Genomic DNA, 20,316 nt, shown 5'->3' with positions numbered 1-20,316 from the left:
ATATTTTCAGTTGTTGAAGTACGTATGAATAGAGGTGTACATGAATTTTCGTGATGATCGATCAGGGTTTTCGGACATTTGGCGACGTCAAGCTTTTCATATTATATACTTAATAGTAGGGATGTCACGATAAGGGCAATATCGTGACATTGAAACTGCCACAATATCGTCGTCATGTTCACAATATTTAAAAGGAACACATTTGTTAAAAAAGTTAGGTTGATTTCCATTTGTGCAGTTCTAGCACCCTCTAGTGGCTAGTTTATTAGTGCTATTTAATTTTCATTAGGGATGTTTTGGCCTTCTACGTTTAAAATCTGCTACTTGTCAGATGAAGGGGAACCTAATTTGCTTGTGAAGCAATCAATGTGTGCTTGCATTACCAAGTAAGTGCCTCAATATTATTCGAGATTGTAAGGTGGTTTATATGCATTGCTATTATGTACAAAAGCACAATATTGTGTTTTGTTTTTGTTTTGTTTTTAGAATGAACTTTTTTTTTCTTTTTTTTTTCTTTTTTTTTACAATATTGTGATCTTTTTTTAAATATCGCCAACGCCCCCACAATATCGTGACAATTATCGTATCATGACCTTCATATCGTGATAACATCGTATCATGATGTTTGGATATCGTTACATCCCTACTTAATAGGCTTGAATGTTTTCTAGGTCATCAGAAGCCATTATTTTCAGCATAATTATTTATATATATATATATATATATATATATATATATATATATATATATATATATATATATATATATATATATATATATATATATTGCTTAATTGAATGTTGGGCATATTGAATTTTCAAAGTGTTCCTCTAAATTTTTAATTTTTTTTAATTTTTTATTTTTTTTATTTTAGGACTTATGAAAAGACCACAGTGGTTCAATTTAACTGATACAGGTATGACTGTAAGAATATTTAATACATAGCAGTATAACTATATGCAACATGATACTGAAGGTTATGTAACCGCAAGTAATTCAACTCGTTATCTTGTTATCTTCATGACAGGCATCTAAATAAAAAAATACATAAATAAATATATAAATAAATTTAAATAAATAAAAACATGCTAGAACACTGTTGTGCTATTAGTAAAAAAAATAATAAAAAATATTTTTGGAGTGCTGGCAAAAGTGTTAAAATAAAATTACATGACAGATAGCATCTGCTTGTTGAAAACTGTCACAGGCAGACAAGCTGAGGCGGCTCCCTGTGAGAGTCTATTAGTTGAACAAATCAAGCTCTTGGTGATTGGAAATGAACAGATGGAGGAAGAAATATTTATGAATACATCATAGGATTTGCCAAGAATTGTAGGACTGAACATACCCGCGTGTGCTTGCAAAACTGATGTGCTTTTCACATTGACAGGATGACTGGGGGGGAGACAATTAATGGTTGTTGGAATGTGTTGTAAATATTCAGACATTTGTGTTAGACAGGAAAAAAAAGCTGTCAGTGCAAAACTGTCAAGTGTAAAATGACTGCAATTAAACATGATGTTTTTATTCATTTATTTTTGACATGTTTGTTGTTTTAAAGCTGAAGTCCTTCCAGATAAGCTACTGTCATTCCCGTACGGGAATATCAACAAAAATCAGAGGAGCTGTTGCTTTAACCAAGGGTAATAAAGCTTGTAAACTGAAGTGCCAAATATAATTCATAATCGGCATCTGTTTCTGAGCAGCTGGCCAAATGATCCCAAAATTTCAAGCGTGACAATAAAGAAATGAAACGGTCGCGGCCATGCTTATTGCTCATGGCGGAAACCTAATTGGCAAACTGCTTAGGTCAGAGTGTTTCGCTGCATTTGTTTTTCGAGCTTTTCCGCCGCTGTCACGCTTTGTCGCCCAACTTGAAGTGGCACAAACACGGAGAAAAGAATCCATTTGAAATCGCTGGTTAATTCCTGGATGGTTGGCGGTGTTTAAAGTGTTTGTGCCACTAGAAACGAGTAGCTTCTTCTCCATAAGCCTTTTGGAGAGGTTGCTCCATGTTTGTACCACCCACAGTTGAGAAAAATAAAAAAACAGTCCAGTCAGGTGTTCGTCATCAAAATAGTTTGGAAAGTGATTCGTGGCCATTTTCAAACCAAATTATCTTTATCACCAAATGAGCACACCACCAAAATCGCCTCCGTTGAATCATAACAGCAGTTTCTCAAACTCTCGTCCCTCGCCGTCCTCCTCCCATTTCCAATGCAACACTATGCAATTACATCTCACCGCCATTGAACCCAGGGTGGTACCGTTTGATACTGTCACGCGGCGCCCACAGTAAGACGATCTGCGAGTTGTCAGATGAAGGCGAAAGTCAACCACCTGCTGGGCGCACCCCCAACCGTTACGCCGCTGTGCGATCGGCGCAACCTATCCTACACAATTTCAGATGCGCGGTAATGCTGACAATCAAATCGCATATCTCAAAAACAACAGTGATGTCTTCCAAAAGACGGACCAGACAGTGCACCTATCACTTCTGGTGACAGGTGCACCAGTGCCAGATGGTGCCCAGATGGAAGCCTGAGGCGAACATGTGGACTTCCAAATAAAGCTTTCTTCTCTGATCCTTTTTTTATTTTATTTTTTTTATTTTTTTTTTACAGACATGAATACATTTATAAGATCCATTGGAAGGTTACATCACCTAATCGTGTTGGTAGCCTTTCTGAGCGTCATATAAGTCCAAACTATGTTGCCTGATACCTGAATTCTAAAGGACATATGGCAAATTTACTTTTGATCTATATTTAGCACACTGACTGCCAAAACTGTTGCACAGTTTCCATCTTCAGTCCGGAAAATACGCCAATAGAACAATTTCTCACTGACAATACGATTTATTTATTTTTCCCACCCCAAATATGTCATCTGGAAGGTAGGTGTACACTGCTGTACATAATGATGACGATGAAGGTGCAGGCAAATTGGGACACTTTCTGCTCAGGTAAACATTTTTGAAAGGCCAGTAAGAAAAATGATTAACTTTTAGCCATACATTTTGGAGCATTTTAATGATCAAGGGCTGACTTGGAACCAATCTCATGAAGGAATCATGCCATACGACAAAGCTTCTTTCAAATTTCCATCTTTGTGTCTGCGTTATTTCAGTGAAGTGACAATTGAGCCCAGCCCCTTCCAGAGAAGTTTTCTGGATTTTAAACACACTAGCGCTTATAATTCTATCATTGTGTGCTCGCTTTTCTCTTCCACATTTTCAATGGTGAAAACGATATTTTCTAACTTTTAACTACAGTACAATCATTTACACACTTCAGATTTTTTCAAAACATTTTTTCCCCATTTTTCACATTTCCTCTTATTTTCTAACCTGGCAACACCCAGATTGATATTGCGCTTCAACCAAGGGAGTTCTCCGCAGTATCCATCTGGTACCTCTCCACAGTAATTTGCTCGGGAAAGGCGGGACATTCTTTACAATAATTCGAGCTGATTGGACGATGCGGCATTGCACACGGTTGTTTTAACTAGTGTTGTTCTGATATCGTTTTGTAGCTTCCGATACCGATACCCAGCTTTGCAGTATCGGCCGATACCGATACTTAAGGTTTTTTTTCCTCAACATGAAAAAGCTGTCCTACCATTGGTTCAGAGCATTCAAGGGCAAATAGGATATCTTAGATCAGCATGCAGTGAACATGTCATATATCAGTGAATGTTGTGCACGAGCAAGACACAAGATGCTGCATCCAAAATCCTATATTAGCGTTGGAATTAATGGTATCGGCATGTTACTTGTGAGTAGTCACCGATACCGATACCACTGTTTTTATGCAGTATCGGCACCTCTGCCGATACCAGTATCGGTATCGGAACAACACTAGTTTTAACCAATCAATGGCCACGGGTAAAAATTTCGTCTTCGTTCTTGTCAAAGGGGGGAAAGGACGAACATCTTACCACGAAGCACCTCGCGTTGTTCAACATTCAACAAGTCAGTAATTCTGCAAGAACAGAATTAATTGCAGTTTCCATTCATCCATGTTAGGTTAGTTTGTTAGCAACTGCGTTGGCGCTGGCTTCCTGGTTTCGTCACAGTTGCATATCCCGCCCCCAAACACAATGGCGCTCTGTGATTGGTCTGGTGGTTCGGATCGGTGGAAATCAATAGGAGAGGTACAAGATGAGTTTATGAACTCATCTTGCGAGAGCAAGGTTACTTATTTTCTTTACGCTCTACATTACTATCAATGTATATAAATCATTGTAATAATTTTGGTTAAAATTATTTTCTTTTAGTTATATAGCTAATGTTCGTCTTTTGAGATCCTATAACTAATTTTGTTAACTTGCCAATTAAAATATCAATCATCAGCTTTCTCATCATGTAATTCAATTTTTACATGCATTAGCAATGTTTTTTTTTTAATTTTTATTTTTTTATGTATTTGCATATCACGATAGTAAAGTAATAATGTCTCCAGTAAAATTTGACAATCTCTGATCGTGAACATACAACTCCACAAACTGTTATTACAAAATGTTTACTTTCCTTTGCATAGTATTCCTTAGGTCAATTTTGATTCCGTAAAATATCACAAGTCATATTTTCAGGCAGAGCTCATGTCAAATTAGACTAGAAATTATACAGGCACTTCGCTCTGTGGATAAAAAGCAAGCAGCCTTCACTGGAGGAGGCTCTTCATGAAACTTGCACGCATAAACAGGATGCAGCCCAGGATCCCTGTTATCAATTATACCTGTGCTTTTCCTGGCATGACATGTTCAAATGATCAACTCAGTGGGTCACCCAAGCGTGAATAATTCACTGGCAGCATCCCGACAGGCTTGACAGCAACATGATGTAGTGCGCACTTGCACTTCGGGTGAGAATGTGTTGATGTGGAGTTATTGCTGGTGGTCATGTTTGATATAAATTAGACTCACGAAGATCAGCCACGTGCAAAGTGGCGTTGAACAGATGTTCTGCGTGCAGTCGGGATGTTCTCTTCCACCTTACCCACAATGTCACTGAGGAGAGTCCATGGAGCAAATAAACATGCCTGTTCACCATACGCATTCCTCTTCAAAGTGACAGGACCAATACAAGTCTGTATAATGTATTGCTGAAGTGACAGTGTTGGTTTTGATAAGTAGCTTACTGTCGGTTGTGTGTTGTTTTTGTTGTTGTTTTTTAATTTACAGCAAAGTTTATCAAAAAAGCTGAAAATGTCACTTTTCTTCCAAAGGTGCCACATATGCTTCCACATCCTCTTTTTGGGCCACACAGGATGGGAAAAATTCCATATTTGATAGGATGGAAAAAACTGCAAATGAACAAGCAATTTTTGTAAATCAATATAGTATTTTTCTGAAGTTGCTGCACTAGGGAAAAAAATGCAGTTGACTAGAAAATGCAATTTCTAGAGAAAGCGTAGGTGAATGTTGAAAGGCTGAACGGGGGGGGTGATAGAATGAATGACATGGGATGATTTTTGTTAAAAGTGCAATATATTATTGAAAAAATGCGGAATGACATGGCATGATGTTGTCAAATTATGTAGAACTATATTAGTGAAAAATGTAGACTTTTTGGTATGTGGGAATTGTAGAAAATCATTCCCAAGATGAATTGAATAAACTGAACATTTTCAATTATCATTGCAAAAGATGTCATCAGAAATGAGTCGAAGTTTTTTGGGTGGATAATGTGAAATTGAGGAGAAAAATAATAGCTCACATTGCATCAATTTTTTAATTATGTTAATGTTTTAATGGTTAAAATCAGTTGGAAAATGTGGACGAAGAAGCACGTCAAAAAATGACAAGAAAATTCAAGTTCAGTGGTGTATTTGTGAATGATTCAATCATTAACACAATAAGGCAGCACTTTGTCATCCTTTTTAACTGTTCTGACATTTCATTAGTAAAACATGAGCCACAATAGAGCCAAAACATTTGTAAACGGCGGTTAAACAAGACACCTACAGATGGTCATGTGACCAAGCGTTGTTGGGGAAAAAAGCCTTGATACTGTATGCATATATATTCTCCCTTGGATCACATAATCAGAAAACTGCCCTAAAGATGTTCCACTAATGCATTACTAATCCTGCAATACAATGACCCCAATCCCTTCGATCTGTCAATAGGGGATCTGATGCTCCAGATTAGAGATTCTTCTGCAATGATACCGAGATTTTATTCGCGCTGTTATTTGGATTTACATTTCTTGCTTACCTTTGACTGCAATGTCTGTGGTTTGGAATGTTCATGAAACTTTAATGTCACTCTAAGTGGGTACTTGGATGTTAATTAGGAATAATTTAAGTGACCCTAAATAGTTGTGTAGTGATTAAAAAAAACAAGTAAATAAAAGATGTGTAATATAAAAATAAGATAACAGAAATGCATTGATTTATGTCTTTATTGTACATAAGGAAATAAATACTTGCAACAACAACAAAAAAATCAATACAATAATAAAAACTTTATTATTTTGACATTTTATATTACATGCTGAGGGTGACTGTTTAGGCTCACTGTAGTTGCTCACCTGTGTGAGTCACTAAAGAGCACTCACTATCTAGATAAGATTTGAATCACCACTTATCCCCAAGAGATGTTTGAGAGGACAGTTTCATAACTGGCTCTTCAGCTCCCCGTGGAGCGTCAGGAAGAGCACACACTGTTCCAGTCAATTTCTAAGGTGCAGGACTTCACTTGATGTGAGTTTTCTTAAGCAAATGCAACAAAGCCCCGGGGATGTCAATCTGAGAAGTGCAACTGCGGCGAATAAAAGGGGTATCGATGGTTTAAGGTGTAAAAGCCCTCGCAATGCGGCACCTCTAATTGTTTCCTTCAGTCTCACTACGTCTATGTACAGCAGTATTAAACTGCGGCGGATTTAATATTGGCAAAGTCAATTCCACTGAATTATGACATCATCCTTAAATCCCATTCAATAGTAATTAAATAATCAAATCCGACTGATTCATCGCAGAGTTTTAGCTGATAATCCAAATCATTCACGACGCGGCTTTCATGTGAATGACTCTGCAGTTGAAAAGCTTTTAAAACAATGACAAAATAAATAAATGCTGTACATCTATTTGTCATATATCAGTAAGATCTCCTTGGAAGCATTTTCTTTTTCAAAATAATGAGCCGCTAGATACAAAAGGCATCGAGATACATTTATATGTACATATAAAATATGTTGAATATGCATGAGATTCGAGAGACAAGAAGGTTAGACAATAACCATTACCTACAATATCATCTGTGCCGCCAGGGGAAAAACAGTGGGGAAATAAAAAAAGAAGTTATCCCCAAATTAATTACAAAACTTGGCAAAGATTATATTCTTTCATTTCCATAAATATTTTCTGGATGTCGATGTAACGGATTGCTACAATTAACATAACAAATGTTGCATATTCTATGACCAATTGCACAAAGTCCGTAGGAGTACTATGGAAAAATAATAATAAATTACTTACAAAAAAAATCATTTTTCCTACACTACATCTGACCTTACTTATTCTGCAGTGTGTTCCATAGCAGGAGAAAGATTTTGAGCTGTAAATGTAGAAATAAGTCACAGTTTTTGTATTTACAGACCCTCATTAAAGAGATATCAACAGTCATCTTGTGTTTAGTCCTGGGCAGGTTCTTCCCACTATATACTTTCCATAGTAATGTCTGTAGTGCCCTGTGATGGACTAGCAACCAGTTCAGGGCGCACTGTGCCTTTCACCCAAAGTCAAATGGGATAGGCTCTACACTGAATTTGGTCTGAACACCTCAAAAACTCACTGGGGCTCTCCAAGGGGTTTGACGACCGGCCAGGGCATGTCAGGTAGTGGCATTTGCGGCTCAGCAGAGGGAACCTGTTGCTGTAGCTGCTGCTGCTGCGTCCAGCTAAAGTCCGCGCCGTTCTTCTTCAGCGCAGCCAAGTGTTTGATGTCCAGCGTGGTGAAGGTGGTAAACTGGACCTGGTTCCTCTTACTGGTAGGCGAGTGCAGGGGCTCGCTGCGGTGAGGCCTGGCCAGCAAGGTGGCCGAGCGGTTCGCCATGGGGTCGACGACTTTTCTGTGAAGCTGCTGCTGGGAGCCGGTTCTGCTGCGCCCCAAGGTGGCAGTTCTTTCGGGAATGCTGGCGACGGCAGGGCCCGCGGCGGGCAGAGGGTTCTGGCCCTTGGCGTCGGAAGAACGACGAGTCAGCGTTGACACTTTGCCAGGTGCACCTGACTCTGCAGTTTGCGGATTGTTGCTCCCTAACCATACCCAGTCATGTTTATGGTCCTTCGGGTCCCCGTTGGGTGTCGGAGCCGCTTGTGTAGGGGTCTTGTGATTGCGAAAACAGAGTCTATATGAAGCACAGTTAAGTAAAAACCCTAAGATAGCTATACACAACACCGCCACTAAGGAGTATATGCCAATTTCCAAGTCGGACATGGAGCGGAATGTACGTATTAGGTCACTCTCAATGACTTTTGGGGGTTTGGTTTTGGGAGGCTCTTTCTTGGGTAAAACATCATCTTTAGGGATGCCTTTGTTTGGGGGTGAATTTGGATTGTCGATCATGTTGCCAAAGCTCCTCTTCTGTCCTTCTTTATCAAAAACACCAGCTGTAATATCAGCAGCTCTGACAGTGCTAGGTAAGATCTCTACACTAGATGTGGAAATCGGAGTGACCATAAACTGAGGACTTTGTGTAGCTGTGTTAGTTGATGACGTCCAAGCAACACGTGACTGTACGGTTCTGGTGAACAGTGTGGTCATGGTGCTGGTTTCTGGTACTTTTCCAAAGGGTGCTTTATCCACCTCTGTGACTAAACGCTGCGACGCGACTGTTGTTTTGAGATCTCTTGCCATTTCTGAAGCACCTCCATTATAATCTCTATTTTTCTCTTTACCAAGCCCGTCCTTTTCTGCAAAAGCTCGTCCGCCACCCTGGAAGTTCATCCGTAAGAGCCCTGTGCCGACCCCCAGCTTGCTCTTCCTCTTCGACTTCTGGCATACTTCGCAGATCCTCAGCTCCACTCTGACTAGCGCCCCTTGACCCTGGCCTTCGCTTTGCGCCACTACAAACGTGGACTGTGGCGTGCGGCGAACAGTTGCCACAGCCTCGTCTGGGGTGGAGACTGTTAAGGAGTATATACTGCGGTCGAAGATCGCCAGGGGAACAACGGCACCGTCGCTGAATTGGACCCAGCAATTGACGGCCCCTTCCTGGAAATAAGAAAGCAAGGTCAGAACACTCAGTCAATATATGTATTCGTCCAGTTAAAGGGGCTGTCTGCCAGATTAATTCAGGAAAATGCACTTCTTAAATACAGGATGTACACACTTTAACTTTCTCTCAGTCTACACATCTGTGTTTTTGTTCATCTTTTGTGGTAATTTCGTCCTAAACCCCCACCTCCCCAGCCTGTATTTTGCCATTTTGTGTTTGAAGCTTACGTGTGTGAATGAGTGAGTGAAGAAAAAAAAAAAATCCGTGCGTGCTTTCAAATTGCCGCGGGAGTGACGTCACATAGCCGACACGTTCAACCGGCCCCGTTTGCAACACGCCACCCCCCGCTCTGCGATTGGCTGGTGGGTTGTAAATACTGTCTTTCCACAGAAACGTCCCGCTGTTTACAAAACAAACACAAAATGGCAAAATACAGGCTGGTGAGGTGGGGGTTTAGGACGAAATGACCACAAAAGATTAACAAAAACACAGATGTGTAGACTGAGAGAAAGTTAAAGTGTGTACATCCTGTATTTAAAAAGTGCATTTTCCTGAGTGAATCCAGCAGACAGCCCCTTTAAGGCACCAGGCCTTGTGTTTGACGAAGGTGATCAAACATCCCTGTTTAACCGGAACAGTATTGGTTTTGCGCCTTGTGTCCCGGGGGAGTTTAACAACCTCATTGTTTTGTCATGCTACTTACGCAGGTTCCGACCCTGCGTCCAGTTAGCAAGCCAATTGCTTGGGCCATGTCTATATGTCAATCAAACAGTTTTCATAGCGATTCATACGACTTATCTAACTATATCTCATCGCTAGAAGGCATGTTTTTGTTATACTGGAACTAGAACTACTTCCTGCTTCCGTATCTACGAATCATGGGAAATTTAATTCTGTAGTCACCAGTCAGAACTAACGCAAGTTGAGTGTTTCTGACCGCGTATTTCCGGTGTAGCAAAGCGACACCAGCATAGAGGTAAATGGCACAGTCACATTCCAATAGCTGCCGTGAGTGAGCAAAAGCGGTTGGATCATGAGTGCATTGAATTGCTTAGTACTGTTGGACTGTCAATCATGATAGCATTTAGCATTCGCTAAAGCAATAACACAACCACCGGTTGACTAGTGATTAAATTATTATTAAATTAACAAATATAAATACATTATTTAAGTAATATTATTATTATTATTGTTATTGTAGGTCTTCTCCGGGTACTCCGGTCTCCTCCCACATTCCAAAGACATGCATGGCAGGTTAATTGGGCGCTCCGAATTGTCCCTAGGTGTGATTGTGAGCATGGATGGTTGTTCGTCTTTGTGTGCCCTGCGATTGGTTGGCAACCAGTCCAGGGTGTCCCCTGCCTACTGCCCAGAGCCTGCTGAGATAGGCGCCAGCACCCCCCGCGACCCTTGTGAGGAATAAGCGGCCAAGAAAATGGATGGATGGATTATTATTGTTATTGTTATTATTTATTATTATTATTATTATTATTATTATTAAATAATTCCTGATGACAATTTGTTTTTCAGTGAAACTGTAGTGTTTATTTTTGAAAATCTGGTCACCCTAAGTTTGACACAAGTGATTCATAGTTCTGAGTAAATATGAGATTTTTTTATTTTTATTTTTTTAATATGGAAGGAAAACGAATTCACTTTAAAAACCAAGCAAAGGTTTGAGCAGAGATTTGAATCCAGAGCCTTTGACCGTGAGACACAAAGGCTACCCAGTTATTGCCGTATACTTAATAGCCTATCCTAAAGTTTCTAAGCTGAGACTCTAGGGTTGGAGTCCTGCAGGCTGATTCCAATCAACAGGATCGTTATCAGGCTTATGCAGAGCTTATGCAGATGTGTTGAAGGAGGGAAACATGCAAAACCTGCAGGACTCTGACCCTCGAGGACCGAGTTTGCCCACCCCTGCTCTAGGGAGTGCTCTAGCCCCATAAAGGTGTGTAATTGTACTAACGAGAATACGCCTGCTTCACAAAATCTACAGCAACGAGTAGAATCAGTCACTCTAATCACATCAACACACAATGGCCTATTTCCTGTACCTAATATGAGCCACTGGGGAGACACAGAAATAACCTATATTTTGGATTTGAATACATTATGAGTCGCCCTGAGTACATCGTTAACAGCTCTCCATCGTTGACACAGTTGGATGGTCATCTGTGCCTGTGCGTTTGTAACAGTTTATCATCGACATGGGCGGATGGGAGAGGATGGCTCGGACCAGCCACAGAGGCTGTGAGTAAAGCGAGCCGTCGCTCCTGCGGCTGTAGACTGCCTAATTGCTGCCCACGCCCGCATCAAGAGCCCGTTTGACAACAGGCAAGCAGCCACGGCTCGATGTGCGAGCGAGCTTTCAAACAGAACAGCTGCGCGCGCCGTTGTGGTCCGCCGTCCTGCTGAGCATGCTAGCCGCGGATGATTGTCGTGACTGTGAACGCGGCGCCTTCACATTCCGACAGATAAAAGGCGAACATAAGTGATTTGACATCCCCAAAGGACATCGTCGCCACAGGCTACACGGCGGGGTTTTACGTTCAATTCTTGATTTTAGAGGACCTTAATAACAGTGTTGGAAAATGTGAATAATGCATGACAGGTTTACAGTAAAAGCGTTTGGAATGATACGCTCATAATTCTTCTGCCGTCTGTGCAGAAACCCCTGACTTAAATGATTATGGCTATTACTGAAAATAGGGTCATTTCTTTTCATTTTTGCATTTGACTTACGGACCTTGAAATGTTGGCAAAAGCTTTGCTATGACCTTCAGAGACCATAAAACTGCAGTGCCATGGTCAAAAAACTTCCTGTCTCAATGTGACTCCAGAAATTGATTGGTCCCACGCTGTCATTAGCTAGCACGTTTTTTTTTCTTTCTTTTTTTTACAAGCAACACACTGAGGCAGCGGAGGAGTATCATCTGGACTAGTTTTTTTCTCTAGTGCTTGTCCTCATTAATGGTGCAGTTGGAGCTTGTCCTTGTGACAATGGGCAAGAGGCTGGATATACTCTGGACTGGTCGCCCGCCAATATAGACAAACAACCATTCACCCCTAAGGACAACTTAGTATTCAATGCTACTCTCTTCTGGGCCTCGTGAAAATCCAAATTTACTAACTGAATAATCCCAGTGTGATGGCCCCTGACCATAATGGGGTTCAACCAATGACTAATTTAACTGTATATTCAGTAGGGATGTAACGATAATGGTGATATTGTGATATTAAAAGTGCCACAATATCGTCGTCGTAATGGCACGATATTATAAGCAGCACATCCGTTAAAAGGCGAGGTTGTATTCCATTTGTGCATTTCTAGCACCCTCTGGTGGTTAGTTTATTAGTGCAGTTTAATTTTAAACAGGAATGTTTTGGCCGCTGTGGCAGTTATGACTTCTATAAATCGGCCATACCAGCAACCAAAAAATACAAAATAAAAAAATACAAAAAAAAATTTAAATTACTTTTGGCCTGCTTCAGACAAATATAATATGAGCTTTTTTATTATTTAATTGTATTTTTTTATTCTTACAATATTGTGAGTTTTTGCACTTTTTTTTTTTTTTTTTTTTTTTTTTTAATCGCCAACCTTCCCACAATATTGTAATAATTATCGTATTGTGATGTTTGAATATCTTTCATCCCTAGTATTCAGTGGTAGGAAATTTCTTTCAGTTCCAGAACCATGATGAACTGCAACATGGCACGTATTAATTATTCAAATCAATGATTTGGACTTGCTTCCAAGTATTACTGTACATAGAATTTAATAGATTGAATAAAATGGGAATCCATCCACCCTTTAACTTTCTCTACTGTCCTCTGCAGGGTCACAGGGAAGCTGGATTATTCACCTGTCAATCACCAGATGGACACAAGTCAACCACTCACGCTTATGAGGGTGAACATGTTTTGGGACCGCTGCTCAGAATAACTCACAGACAGCCCACCCAAGCACACAGAGAACATGCAAACTCCACACTGAAAGGTGCGAGCTAGGATTCAAACTGAGATCAATTTTATGCTTCAAATATCAGAATTTTCCAGTTCCTTGCCTGTTTGAGCTGCGTGATCGTCTCACGGGTAGTTGCCATGGCAACAATGGCGCTGTTGCTCCCTGGGCTGGGCTGCAGGGACAGCGAGAGTCCAGACACCAACTGTACTCCCAACTCCATCACGCTCACTTTATCATCCACCACTGTGACGGCCTTCTCGGCTAGGACTGATGAAGTGAACGGGGAGAGCACCTGCGGAGAGTAGCATCTCATTAAAATTGTCTATAGACATGACTGCAACGTATGTTATGGATTGGTTTGATAAAAACATATGTCTTACTTGAACAGTAGTAGTGCCCACAGCTCGTCCCTGCAGCACCTCGCCATCCTGAATCCTGGCCACATCTGGGTCTGACACTTTCAGAGAATAGCGCACCAGACTGGTCACGTCCAACTATTAATCAAATCAGAGAAAAGATTGAGAGCTTTAGATAGCTTTTTAGATCATTTTTAAATGATAGCACTGTTTCACAGCAGGTTTAAGGATAAAACAATTTGGAATCCAACCATTTACTGCTACTGACGAATACATTCAACAATTACATTTTTCATTGGGTAGGTGTGACATCCAGCTTGTTGTGAAATTCAAGTTAAAGTCTATTAATGACCAATTATTTGAATTGCTTTATTAAGGTGCATTTGATGAGCGAAGTGAGAAAGTTGTATTAAGCGCCGATGCAGGTATTTTTTATTTCATTTATTTAATTTTTAAAAGAAGGCACAAGACTGTCTTAAGCCTCCTTTTAAAAATATATTTTTATTTTATTTTAATTATTTTATTTTTAAAAGAAGGCTCAAGACTGTCTTAAGCCTCCTTTTAAAAATATATTTTCATTTTATTTTTTAAAAGGAGGCTTAAGACAGTCTTTAGCCTCCTTTTAAACATATTTTATTTTATTTTTAAAAGGGAAGCTCAAAACAGTCTTGAGACTCCTTTTATATATATTTTTTTGTTTATTTTATTTATTTTATCGATTTTATTTTTAAAAGGAGGCTCAAGACTGACTTCAGCCTTCTTTTAAAACTATATTTTTATTTTATTTTATTGATTTGTTTTTTTGTTTGTTTTTTTGTTTTTTCAAAAAGGAGGCTCAAGACTGTCTTCAGCCTCCTTTTAAAACAATATTTTTATTTTATTTTTTTATTTTTTTGTCCACCAATTCATCTTTTGTCAGAAAACTTGCCTGAGGATTACAATCTTGAAAGCGCTATATTAATAAAGATGACTTGACTTGACTTGAAAAAAATGACAGATGGGTTCCCAGGGCGCTGACGAATGACGGACTGCCAAAATGTGTAAAATGCCACCTGTTGGTAGTACAACGGGTCTTGAGAGATCAGTCAAAATGCTCTAGAATGGCTTGCAAACATGGGGAACTTGACTTTGAAAATGACTGGCCTTGAATAAGTTAACAAATTCAGTTTTTACTTATCCAACAAATGCATGTTCCTTATCATTTTCAAAGCTACATTTCTTATCGTGACGCATTGCTGCAATGCAGGAATAAGCTAACACAATATTACATTTGGCAAATTGTCTACTTCAGGTCGAAATCGTTACCTGCCAATCAGGACCCAGGAAATAATCAACAGGCTTCACCCCAGTTAGCAAGTCTGGCAGCGCATCCGTTTCGGCCTCGAAGGGTGCAAGCACCCTGATTGTGGAGTGCTGATACTGAAGCATGCAACCCCTGCCCTTCCGCATCTCCTCCTCCTCTTCGCTATTCCAGGTGGGTCTGAAACACAGAACCAAATGCACACTAGCATCCGAATGTTGACAGGAATGATTGGAAGAACATGCAAACTCCACACAAGAGGGCCTCAACCGAGATTCATAGCCTGAACATCAGAAATGTAAGGCCAGTTTCTACTTCACCATGCTGCGCAATCGCTCACCTTTATACTTCCTCTCGGACACAACATTCTAACAACTATCAACTACTCAAAGGAAATCCAATACGAGGTTTCAACTAGATTGTATGCTTTCGTATTTTTCACATTCAGCACATCAGCACATTTCCCACATGCACACTCCAAACAAACTCAGTTGCCCCTGAAATGAACCAAACTGAGATCACAGTCTGAAGTGGAAGAAAAAGGAAACTTTTGCACATGAACTTGTTCTACAAATGCAAAAAACAAAAAACTGAATTTCAAAATACTTCAGCCACACCTGCATCTGGCATGCAGAGAGAACCAAAAGCCAGAACAGACCAGAATGGGCCATTTTTTCATTGTCACTGCCTATACAAACTTTTCAATTCGTGACCTGGTTGTGCATGCTGCAAAGTATTGAGCGACACAGGAAGTGATGATTAACCAAAATATTCAATTGTTACACTGCAGAAAGCAAACGGGTCATCAGACACCCGTCGTCATTCGTATTGAGTGAAAAATAATGACTATACTGTACAGTATTGGGCAAAAAATAAAAAATAAAAAATCCACTAACCTTTATCTGCGGGGCATATGTACTTCCTCTGCTTTCCTACATCCTGGCCATTAATGCACCACACGCACATTTTTGTGACTAACTACCGCATGTAGACAGGAGATAAAACCATTATTAACTAAAAGGTCGAATCAATTTTACACAGAGCTGATTTGTGCTAATTGTTTTTTTGAAATCAAATTAATTCAACAATTTAACTCTTCCTGCATTTAGTATTTTATCAAATTTGTCGGAGTTCATGGACAATAGAGTGAGGGTTAAGCACAGTAGCAGAAGTGTCCAAATAAGAGTACACCCTGGAAGCAGACCGTTTGATCTGCATGACTTGCCTGAACCATGAAAACGAAGTGAATTTTGATGAGGTGGAAATGGATGCAAGTCCCAATCCACAGAAATGAGCTTACTTTCGGTTGCCGGTGGTAATGGGGACTCTCCAGCCCTTGATTTGGTTGAGCTCAGGGTCGGCCACGTCGATGCGCAGGGGCAGGCGGGGCATCCACACGCTCATCTCCAACTGCGCGCTCAGGAAACCGTAAGTGAAGGTGATGGTCACCCGGGTTTTGCCTCGTGACTCCTTGCCGGTGACGAACACGAAGTCGCAGCGCTCGGTGACCTGCAGGACAACAAACAGGTGGAAGCTTAATTCATGTTTTGAAGATATTTTGGACAGTTCCAATATGGGAACAGTTTGTTCTAGTCACCACTACTGGATGAAAGAACAATCCATTATTAAATAGTAGTGAAGACCAACTCGCAATGGGATTAACAGAGTGCCTTTAAATAATACAATGTTATGACAATATTTTGCGAAGGATATTGATAGAATCACAATACAGTGATTGTCCAGTAATCCTGGGGCTGTTAGGTATAAAATTATTTAATTTATTTATTTTTTATTTATTTTTATTAAATTAAATTAAATTTATTTATTTTTTATTGTTAACTATTATTAAAAAAATTAAAATAAAAAAAAGGCCAGGCTGTTTTCCATGTGAGCTGTTCCAGCACCCTCTGGTGGTTAGTTTATTACTGCAGCTTAATTTTAATCAGGCCTGCTTTGGCCACCTAAGTTTAAGACCCACGCTAATCGCCAGATGAAGGGAAATGTATCACGTGTGAGTTCTTTCACAAATTGACTTGATTCACAATGTGTGCGTGCATTAGAAAGTAAGTGCCACATTAAGTGTTATTAATGATTACTAAGTCATAAGGCAGGGTTTTAAAAAATTGAATAATCACTATCGAATCGATTTTCTTGTTTGAGCCTGATATCGATTCATACAACCATGAATCGATTAATGTAATATCTTGTTTCACATAAATTTATAAGAAAATTTAACTTTAAAGTCCGAGTTGTTTTTTGTTTTTTGTTTTTTTGTATTAGACTGTGTTGACATTTACTATTCACATGATTTTTTTTCTTACATTTATGAAAGACCTGACATATTGTACTTTTACTCTGTAATTTATATTTACAATTATTACATTCAAATTATGAAAATGATTTCATCTCATCATTTCTGATGCAAATGTTTGTGTAGCATTTAAGTGAATGTAACAAAATCATTTAACCAGTTACTTCCTCCATAAAATTTCATTTGGAATTTAATGTGTGTGGAGTTGTTGTCATTATATTTAAGAAGACTTGATGTTCCATAATTAATCAATATCGGATTGATGTAAAATGAATCGAATCTAATCAAAAAAAAAATTGAATTGAGTTGAAGTCTTGTGAGTCGAAATGGAATTGATTGAGGAAATTCGAATCGATACACAGCTCAACTAGCTCATAGAAGTTAACGTTCCGAGCAAATATTTTTCGGTGACTTTTCTCCTTCCATCCATCCAGGGTGAAAAAGTTACAGACATGTTCTCAAGCAGTAAAATCCAAGCGTCTGGGTCACCAAGTTATTGACTCTTTCAAGATCCAATCGTGTATTTGCTTGAGCCAAAGACGCGCACGTCCTCCGTCTATCGCTCTCTAACGTAAGAAGTCACAGCGGAGTCTTGATTAAACTGTGACTGAATGTAAATCAGCCCCGTCTTACGACCGCACCTTTAGTGCCGTACTCTAGGTGGGAGCATTGCCGTGCCGTGGCAGCCATTAAGCGCAATGAGGTGAGACACAGCAGTTGGTGTGTTTTATTTCAGATTGGAGGCCTATCTCCTCCGCCGCCTCACTTATCTTAACAAACCAGTGGCTCCACAGAGGTAATTGGGAGAGCACTAGACTGGAGAATAGGGTGTAGCGCCAGAAGAGAGGGAAGATAAAAGAGGCAGGTGGAATAAAAATGTGAGGAAACAGCGGAGTGACTTTCGAGGTAAGTCAACTTGAATCCCGGTGGAAATGCTGTGGAAGGCTGCCCAGGAAACCTTTTCCCCAAATGTGTCAAATTACTTCCGCCAGGAAACCTCTGGTGCTCTTTGGTATTTTCTGATTTCCAATTTATTGGCTTCTCCAAGAGGAAATAAAACACGTGACACGGTGCACGGGTCCGCACATGGAGAGCAGCAACACGCTTTGCGGTCTTGCACGATTCACCTTAAGCAATTGCCTGCCAGCACTTTGCAAATTCTTCCCAGAATATTCACTTTCCGCCTTACGTCAGCCTCGGGTTTCCATTGGAATCAAGTCAAGAAAGTAAAACATCATGTCTTTTTCATAGTAATACAACTGCAACAATTTTGTATTGTAGTAGCTTGACTTCTGCCTCAGTTACTGTCATGTCTGGAGTCACGCCAGGGTTAAGTTGGAGTTCATTACCTGTTAAGTTTGGGTTCATGACAGAGAGGTCAAGTGATTATCATCTGGTTTCAACTGGAAGAACGCTATGTGTTCTTTCAGCTGGTTTTATGCTATGTGATGTCATGAGCTTTGTGATGTCAACCTTTAGTCCTTTACTTAGTCACAACCAATCCGATCGATTCACTGTAGCACTCTGAGAAGTGTGTGTGTTTGCCAAATTATTGCTTTCTGTTCATCTGTGCAACTCTCTTTGTTTCTTGTCTCGTCAAGTTTGTTCCATGACTCTTGATGTGAATAAATAGTTAATCTTATTTCTGTCTGAGCTTTGGGATCCAACTTTCAGCACATAACAGTTACAGTATGGATGGTATTGGTGCCCTTCACAAGCCTTACTAGTTTCATTTTATTTCACTGAGATCAATAGGACGCTAAAAAAAAAAAAAAATGAAATGTATATTTGTTTTTTTTTTAAAAACTATTCATTCCAATATATTGTTTTTCTTCAAATTGCATGAAAGTAAAGAGGGCAATTTTCTACTTTCACATTTCTAGTGCCACAAGAGGGTGGCTGGTATCGATCACCATTTCGAGTACCGATACCTTAAAATAAGTGCTCCAAAATTCCCATCAACGTGACAAAAATAAAACCCTATGCATTTATTCACTCTTTTTGTATAATCTACATTGCGTGAACGCAACTACAGTAAATTTGGTAGTCGGGATATGCGAGTACTGGCACCAGGTATCGTATTGGGCCGATACCTGTACCTGGCGTTAGTTCAAGGTACTTGCGACGGTGTCTTCTTGTGCCCGTTTTATGATCAGGAACTAGAAATTAGAATAGATAATTGCCATTAATTTCTTGCATTTTTAAGGAAAATGCTATATTTGATATGGAGGTCATATGTGCATTTTTATGGGTCCAAAGGACCAGTGGTATCAGTAGTTAGTATCTGTATCTGTGAATACTCAAGAGTACTGATATCGGTCTGAAAAAAGTGGTATAGGAGATTCCTATTTGATAGTAAAAGCAAGCTAACTTGAATGAAAATTAATCAATCAATACTTCAGCATTTCTGCTCTTTTGTTTGTCAAATAACACTGATAACAGCAACTGAATGAGAATCTAATCCAATATTTTATTATTATTATTATGAGCAGCATACCCTTTAGAACAAAAAGAGAATTGTGAACAATTTCTCTGTCTCTCACAGTCTCTTCGGATGACTCACTTAAAACCACGTTGATTTTCAGCAAAACGACGGGAAAAGAAGACCGTAAAGGTCCTCATTTTTCTGTCTCTCTCACTTTTTTTTCTCTGCTTCTGCTGTCCTAGTAACATGGAGCCATTATATAAAGGTCAACCCACTGTGCTTATGGACTGAGGCCCGGAATGAGCACTCCATAACTACCTCGTGTGTAGGAGGTCCCTTTCGAGCATCGCCCATTAAGAGTGGAACGACTTCTTGGTGTCATCGAGTCACATGGCCCCAAAAAACATGAGAGTTTTGTACTTGAAGTGAAATCAGTTGAACTACTCAGTATATAAGACAGCAAAAGTCAAAAAGTCTAGGACCAGTGTTGCCGGTAACGCGTTACTTAGTAACGCGTTACTCAAAAAAGTTGCTTTCTAAAGTAACTAATAGTCTAACGCGTTACTTTATTCTACAAAGTAGTCTGATTAAAGTTACTGTCCAGAGAATCAATGCGTTACTCCACATTTTCATGAAGAAGGCAAACTATCTCGCTGTTGTAACAGTCACAAACAACTACTGCTAACTACGAAGATGAGGCAGAAGTCATTGATCACCACACTGAATTCAGCCATG

At 39.7% G+C, this 20,316-nt stretch overlaps 1 protein-coding gene and 1 long non-coding RNA gene across 3 annotated transcripts in view; one reads left to right on the top strand and one right to left on the bottom strand.

Moving 5' to 3' along the window:
- Positions 1-20,316, top strand: part of LOC144002511 (uncharacterized) — a 47,736-nt gene that overhangs the window by 350 nt on the left and 27,070 nt on the right. Inside the window, exons 1-3 of one of the 2 annotated variants that reach the window (XR_013278759.1) lie at positions 8,901-9,234; positions 13,063-13,222; positions 14,837-15,019. This is a non-coding gene — a long non-coding RNA (uncharacterized LOC144002511). Of the gene's footprint in view, positions 1-8,900; positions 9,235-13,062; positions 13,223-14,836; positions 15,020-20,316 lie in introns of those variants that run through there. The other variant, XR_013278760.1, reaches the window with a different exon arrangement.
- The window catches only part of LOC144002510 (transmembrane protein 132C-like), a 40,232-nt gene continuing 26,304 nt past the window's right edge, over positions 6,389-20,316 (bottom strand). Inside the window, exons 6-10 of the mRNA XM_077497812.1 lie at positions 16,146-16,354; positions 14,851-15,025; positions 13,570-13,683; positions 13,290-13,481; positions 6,389-9,215 (exon numbers count right to left, since the gene is read on the bottom strand). Coding sequence (XP_077353938.1) covers positions 7,794-9,215; positions 13,290-13,481; positions 13,570-13,683; positions 14,851-15,025; positions 16,146-16,354 — 2,112 coding nt within the window. The 3' untranslated portion in view covers positions 6,389-7,793. The remainder of the gene's footprint in view (positions 9,216-13,289; positions 13,482-13,569; positions 13,684-14,850; positions 15,026-16,145; positions 16,355-20,316) is intronic.

The sequence above is a fragment of the Festucalex cinctus genome, chromosome 15, assembly GCF_051991245.1.
Source record: "Festucalex cinctus isolate MCC-2025b chromosome 15, RoL_Fcin_1.0, whole genome shotgun sequence".
Lineage (NCBI taxonomy): Eukaryota > Metazoa > Chordata > Actinopteri > Syngnathiformes > Syngnathidae > Festucalex > Festucalex cinctus.
The sequence above is the reverse complement of the archived record's forward strand: the minus strand, read 5'-3'. Positions and strand labels throughout refer to the sequence as shown.